This window comes from Austrofundulus limnaeus, unplaced genomic scaffold (genome assembly GCF_001266775.1).
Source record: "Austrofundulus limnaeus strain Quisiro unplaced genomic scaffold, Austrofundulus_limnaeus-1.0 Scaffold125, whole genome shotgun sequence".
NCBI classification, from domain to species: Eukaryota; Metazoa; Chordata; class Actinopteri; order Cyprinodontiformes; family Rivulidae; genus Austrofundulus; species Austrofundulus limnaeus.
The window spans coordinates 164921-172383 of record NW_013952527.1 but is presented as its reverse complement, the minus strand read 5'-3'; the positions used below and the strand labels follow the sequence as shown (position 1 = coordinate 172383).

Below are 7463 nucleotides of genomic sequence, written 5' to 3'. Positions count from 1 at the left end.
ATTTTTTTTTTCAAGAAAACACTGCGAAAAAAAGGTTCTCCCACAATTATGGTCTGAAGAGATTTATTAGAAATTACATCAGAGAAATATCAGTCATTTAAGTTTGTGGTAAAACCTTTTTTCCTAAAAATACTGTTAAAATCTTGTCTGTGTGACACTGTATCCCTACATTCATCTTCTCAAATAAACCAAACTGTGCACAAGTTTGAGTCCCGACAGGCAGCTTGGCCAAACAAAACCGCACCGTAGAAACGATATCAAACATTATTGTTTGCTTCCATTCCTTTTCAGGAAGCAAGTCTTCATTTCTGATGGCCAAGCCTGAAAGTGTGAAGGTTGAAACACCTCAGCTCAACRCCCCCACACACACCCCACCCCAACAAGGTGGGTGGCTTTCCACTGGGTGCCGCGAACCCTGCAGCTAGACAAATACCCTACGGCTCATTCGACCTAGCTGTGGTTTTGGTCTACATGGCCCAGACAGGACTCACAGCTTTGTTCTGTTTGCCGTCCCAATGCTACTTCAGCATCCCACCGCCCCAATCCCCCCCGTCTGACTCTGTTGGAAAATAAAAAAAAAAAAGCTTGGTGTGAAAACATAACCCCTTGTTCGTGTGCACTCTGTCTTGGTAGATATAAATCACAGCTTTATGGAGGTCTCTGTCAGGGTCTACAAGACCTGCGCACCCAGAGTTTTCCYTTTTCTCGCCCAGGGTCACACAACAATATTTAGACGTGGTGACCACAGCAGGGTGGGAGGGGAAGGGTGGGACCCGATGAAGTGATGGTGAAAGAAATATGGGGGTGGATTAAAAATTAAAGAACTCGAAATTTCAGTTTTGTATCTAAAACATTGTCCTGCAGACAGGCATATCAGAAAACAACTCCATGTTTAAATATTTCCTTTCTTTACTTGCCAGTAAAATATTTGTTTTGGTAATTTTTTCCCCCACATTAACTAAAAACTAAGTGGTCACATTTCATTTACAAGAGAACGAAAATGCRTGTGACGCTACGAGAAATGGTTCAGTGTGAAAATCACCCCGTCATCACACGCCTAATTTCCTTCATTAGGAAATGCGTCCTAAAATGTGATTTATAGACTGCTTTTGGGGATTTTCTGGGGAAAAAAGAATAACACTCTTCAAAGTATCCCTTGACAAGAAAAATGGCACACATTCAGAGAAACTGCTGATGCTATAGCAACCTTTAGGGTGTCATTAACTGGGAAAACAGAAATTCAGGACACAGGTTCTCTAGTTTCTCTTAGAATGAGACCAGTTCATTATGATAATTACTATTATTTTATTAGATTAAATTAGGTCAAAACACAAAGATCTGCAATGAATGGAAAAACTTATTAATTTTTTTAAGATTGCAACAAAGAAAACTGTCCGAAAAAGATGACCTCCTAGTGAAATGTTGACACCCTCAAGTTTTGTGAAGTCAATAATAAAACTAAAGACCTAGAATTCCTGAAACGAGTGAATATCAGTCCACTCAATATGAAAATTGTTTCTTATATCACTAGCATATTTTAAATTTATGATTAAATACAACAAAATAAACAAATTTAAAAGATGAAAGATAATACTTGTCCTGCCCCTGCACTGTTGGCTTTAGGTCACTGAGCAATTTACTGTAGTTGGATAGCACAGTATTAACATGTTAAAATAAGCTGCTTTAAAGCAGCATCGACCATAAACTACAGCTCCCATAATGCATGTCGATCATCCATGGGAATTCCCTGTCAGAAAGTGGGAACGTTCAGAATTCAAGATGGTAGCTACTCACCACAACTCAACAGTGAGTAAAACTCTTATTTTTACTTGTTATATTATTTCTGTACTATTTATTTCACATTTAGTCAGTCGTACACGTAGTACTTTTCAGTGTTTATAAGAGGACGTGTTCAAACACAGTTTAGTCAAAGTTAAAGACGAAACATCAACCTTAACTATAACTGGGCCTCCATAACGCTCGTGTGGTAAATGAGTTTGACACCCCTGCCTTCCACAGTGTCAAAAGCCAAACAGAACAAGTGGGTTTTAAGATGAATTTTAAGAAATGGAGGGGCAGCTCGTTCCAAAGTTTAGAAGCTGCTGCAACAAAAGACTGACCCCCCACCCCCCCACCCCCGAGTTTGAGTCTAGATTTAGAGACCCGCTGGACCAACCCATCAGCTGATCTGAGTGAGTGGATTATAAAGATTATAAGTTTTACACTAAGATCATCTTATGCTGAGAAAGATATCTGTTTTGGCAAAACCTTGTAAATGACATTAAAGGGGACCTATTATGCAAAATTCAACTTTTAAAGGTTTTTTTACTCAACTTTGGGTAAGTACTTCTTAAAAAAATAGATCTAGGACCAAAAAAAATGCACCCAGAGGTATATTTTCTCTAAGTAAATGTATTTTTCATGTATATTAATGTCAACTTTTCAACTTCCCGTGGCCTGTGATGTCACCAATCTGAGCCCAACTCGTCCCAAGCAGAGACTCCGCCCACTTCTTCACAGAACGGTCGCGGCCGGCCAGTGAACTGTTTCTCGGGGGACACTATTCCTATGTGCGTTAGCATGCTAATGTTATTGTTGAGCAGTTTGTAGCGGCGGGTGCCAATTCTGCTGCTTAGCTTGACTGACGTTAAAAAAAAAAAAACTCAAAAAAATCTCATGCCATATTGTTGGATGTGTTAGCAGACCACTCCTGGGTACAACATCAAACTTTAGCTCAATGTCTGTAAATCTGACTAAGTTGTAGTTCTTTTTGTGATGGATACATCTGATTAGCTGTGGTGGCTTGGATGAGTTGATTGCAAATTTAAAAGCTGTAAAAATGTAAATGCACAACTAGTGATTATATTCTGAAGGTTTCCAGATTTTTTGCTAACAGACAAAGTTTATGGGAAAGTTTTAAAAACAGGTTTGATTTGATTAGTTTGTTCTTATGGTGTGTGTTGTTCTTTTCAGATTTTCACTATTACTTTATTATTATTATCATTATTATTATTATTATTTCTGCTGTACAGCACTTTGGTGCTGCCTTTGCAATGTGTCAAGCTGACACAGACATCATCACCCCTTCACCTTCGGTGGCGGGCAATGACAAACTGAAAATAACGGGTTTTGTTTCAGTAGGTTGTTGATCAAGGACAAATGACTTTTCCAGTTCTCCCAGCTTGTCCACTTGAATAGAGAGTTTTTTTTACAGGGTGTTCCGGAATTTGAACGGTCTGAAAGCTGAGCCAGGGAGCGGAGCGTGGAGTTAAAAACTGGTTCTGGTCGTTGTTTATTGGCTGCCTCTTTGTTTTTCATAAAACGGCTAACTAGATAATAAAAATAGTTGAGAATCAGTGAAGTGAGGAGAGAAGCTCTGAGGTTACAGGATGTTGTTAAAAGGTCACATTTGCCACCCCCTGGGGAGACAAAGATCACCACCCTGAGGTTTGGGATGAACTGAGATTCTTCTAACAGACCACAATGTTTACTGCATTCAAACTAAAAGGAAACTCTGAAGAGATGAAACTTATTGTGAGATTACTCTAAGAAAAGGGGGCTTCTTTTAAAACGGAGTAAACTCTGCCAATATGCCCTCTGCAGAAGTAAAAACTAACCCAATGCCACTGGGTCATTTCCTCGTGTTTCCACCCCCCCACAAAAAAAAACTGGATGTTTATGAAGACACAGAGGTCTGCAGAGAGGGATATTTATTTTCCTGACAATTCTGCAGAGAGTACTCTGGCCCGTCTCCTCCGTGACTCTCACTCAACAGCTATCCATTTGTGTGCCATGGGGTTTATTTATACATTACAGACCTTCATCAAGGCTAATTTGATGGGCTAAAGAGACGAGGGGAGAGAAAGAGTACACAAAAATTCTTATGAAAACGCAGCTGTTGCAAAGGGCAGATTCTGTCTAAATAATAAAAAAGGAACTATCTTGAAATAATATACAAGTCTGCCGAGAGGGTCAGGATGAGGGGTCACCCCCATAAATATACAGCAGACTTCAGTCACAGAGTGATGGCTGTATACAGTCATGTGACTGTTTAAATTTTCTGTTCAGGGGGTTATTTTAATCAGGAATGACAAAGAACTAAAACAAGATGAAAAAAATGCTTGAATAAATTTAAACAACAATTCAAAGGCTAACTTTTTAAATTATGATGTCAAATCCGACTCATTCTGTAAATAGAGGCTATTAGGAAATAAATTGGTTAAACCAAACAGAATAAGAAGGCTCAATATTTACATTTTTGTCTGTTTCACTGTGATTACGATAATAAAAAAAGAGAGAAATTGCTCCATTAAGCTGACCTCGCCACCCTTTCATGTCAGGAAGGAAGTCATTATAGTTCCTTATACAGCTGACGAGGCAAGGCCAGGAATGATGGAGGGGTGGAGTGAAGGAGTCACAGCATCTCTGAACAGACATACCTGCTCTAAGCTTCACCTACAGACCAGCAGCATAACATGAAAGCCCTGAAATGAAGGCTTGGAGGCCCTGAAAACTGAGGAGGTTGAATTAAGAAAATTAGGATAATCTCTGCAGGCTCGTGTTTCTCAAAGAGCTCGGTTTCTTTTACCCCTTGTGTTACGACTCCTCGCATGTGCGGTCAAACTGGAAATTGAAGTATTTAGGTATACACAAACAATCAAACCCACGTGCGCAAACAGGTAATTGTCGAACCTCGTTGTCTGCGGATTTCAGCCATTGCGAGTCATGAGGGATGACGTCTGAGGTTCGCAGTGAGGAAGAAATAGATCAGGGTCTTTTCTGCACGAGTGACAGGCCAAAACAGTGCATCCATCACAGTCAGGGTGGTCAGCTAGGATGGGATATGCAAGGGAGATCACGCTTGAGTAAAGTGGACCACCCAAAGCAGACGGCATACGCCACCTCACACCAAGGAGCTCAGACCAAACTGTCGGCTTTAAACAGTTTTAAAATCCAAAATACGGATGGCAGAGCACTCCCTTTGGCTTAGAAAACGGCTTACAAAAAGGAATCTATAAATAATGGTATTAATGCGTCATCATTAAAAATAAAAAGCTGATATCAGAGAAGATATGAAATAAAATCCTGAGGATTAAAACACAAAAATGAACTAAAGGTCTAACATTTCTTATAAAAACAAAAACCTATCGCCCACTTTTTATGCCAGTCTTAGACTTAGATCATCTTATTATGGGAAATGAAAATGTTAAACAGAATTATAGTGATTTTTGTGTTGTTATTTTGTGTTTTCTAAGATTAATTGGTTGTGACAGCCATGTTGAATTGGACTGGCTCTAAAAGGTAATCAGTTATAGAAGCAAATCTAATGATTATTTGATCTTTTTCTCATTAAAAGACAAAGTTTAATAAGTAGTTATTGCCTTTTTGCAGCGGGTGATGATAAAAACTAGTTGACATTGACTGTTTTCTCATATAATTACAAGAAAGAGGAATGTGAATAATAAAAAAAATCTTTAAAATCTTGTTTCCATGACTCGTGAGTGTTTTTTAATTGTGCAGAGGGCAGGAAAATCTGTAACGATAAAGATTTAAAATACCAAATGAGTTGAGCAAGCCATGAAAGCGGGCTCGTTTTGCTCCAGACATCTAGATGTGTGTATTAATTGCGTGTGGTCTTGTAGGGGGGCCATACTTGCTTGTCTGGTTATTAGCCCTTCAGCTCCACTGAAAAGAAACATTTTTGCGGTTTTGAGGCACTGCAATTACACCTCTACACTCCATTTGTTTACACGGCTCTTTTGATAAAAGCCAGCGTCGCACCGAGTCTGTGGTTAAAACGTGTTCCCTGGGACCAAACTTTCCTGAAAGAAACTGGTGGAGACGTCTGATCCCAGCGTTAAATCAGTCACAACAACAGTTTGGAGAACTTGCCTAATACTGCCCTCTAGTGGCGATGGAAAGAATGACTTATCTTTGTAATGTTTACCTGGTCTTTAGGTTTTTCATAGTCCTTCTTGGTCTCAAGGATCTTTTTCACGAGCCCACCTGCAGTGAAAGAAACAGCGAAAAATTTGTTTCCACTTGAATTTAGAAGAAATAAAAAAAAAGTATTGAGGTTTTTTTTTTAAGGAGAGAATAAATAAATGTTTCTGTACCATGATTTGCTTCACTGTCCAGTTCTTGTCCAGGTTCCTGTAACAGGATTATATAAAAAGTTTTGAAATCTGTTTTATCTCCGATACTATCAATGTTCATGTCACCTACTCTCACTATCTCAGGAACATCAGGGGGTAGGGGGGCTGCTTCCTCCACAAGGAACTGCTCGTCTTCATCCTCCTCATCCCCCGACAGCCTCTTCCCGTCTAATATGACAGGTGCTGGGGCCTTGGCACTTGATAACCTTAAAAATATGATTACGTTTTAATGAAATGTTGAATGTGAAGGTGGGTGAATAAAAAAATAAAATAATTTGAGGCAAAACTATTTGGTAGTAAGACAAATACTTGGCCTCTCTGATGTGATAAACACGGTCCTGTCCTGTGTTTTGAAATTCAAGACTACATAATTTTCTTCCAAAACATTGTATAATTTCTTAATTTCAACGTGTAATAAAACATGTTTCTGAGTTTTGCAAAACATTGCTTTTTGTTCACATTTTACACAACGTCCCTACTTGTTCAGATTGAGGCTGTAAATTCACTTAAAGATGAATTAAACATTCAAAGGGGACCTATTAAATTCACTTTTTACATGTTTTTATGCTTCAGTTTGGGTCTGTGCTTCCAGAAACAGTCCAAGCGCCAAAGAAATACTCTCAGCTGCTTTATGACAATACGTAAATGTTTTGTTAGAGTCAGATAATGAGCTGTTTCAAAAACCTGTAGATTGTTACGGCACAATCCAATATAGCAATCCAGCCCCTCACCTGGTAATCCAWGTAGAGACTCCGCCCACTTCATTACAGAAGAACCGCATTAATTCTGCTGTTTTTACAACAATCGCGGAGAACAGAGATGCGTGGCTTGATTTTTATTTATTTTTTGATGGCAATGTCCCTGTGATATTGCCAAAGAAAGTTGTGGTTTGCGCAAATAATTTCACGATGGACTCCAATAAATACTACCAGGATTTACCCAAGGAAAATTCTGTCCTCACTGTTCCTCTCTGTTCCAAATCTGCAGATGATGGTGAYGTAAGTGATGGTGTGTTTAGTGTTGCTGTTTGGCATGAACACGGTTTGTCATTTAGCAGAAAGRGTACCACTTTACAATAAGATTGCTTAATAAATAGTTATYATTCATCTGTAAACACTTATAATGTCTTACACTTTAAAATAAGGCTCCTTTGATAGTTGTGGATATGTACAATGCAATGTATGTGTTTMCAAATCATTATACTTACAAGGTAGAAACCTTGTCTGAAATGTCCTGATGCATCTCAGTAATCCAGGTAAAAAATTAAAAAGAAAAAAATTGTATTGGTCTTCTGGACGGGTTCTTCTC

At 38.8% G+C, this 7463-nt stretch overlaps 1 protein-coding gene across 1 annotated transcript in view; it reads right to left on the bottom strand.

The window, feature by feature from the left end:
- traf3ip1 (TNF receptor-associated factor 3 interacting protein 1) overlaps positions 1 to 7463 on the bottom strand; it is a gene marked incomplete in the record, with an annotated part of 21797 nt that overhangs the window by 4515 nt on the left and 9819 nt on the right. Inside the window, 3 exon segments of the mRNA XM_014015211.1 lie at positions 5948 to 6006; positions 6117 to 6153; positions 6226 to 6361. Of these exon segments, the coding sequence (XP_013870665.1) occupies positions 5948 to 6006; positions 6117 to 6153; positions 6226 to 6361 (232 nt within the window).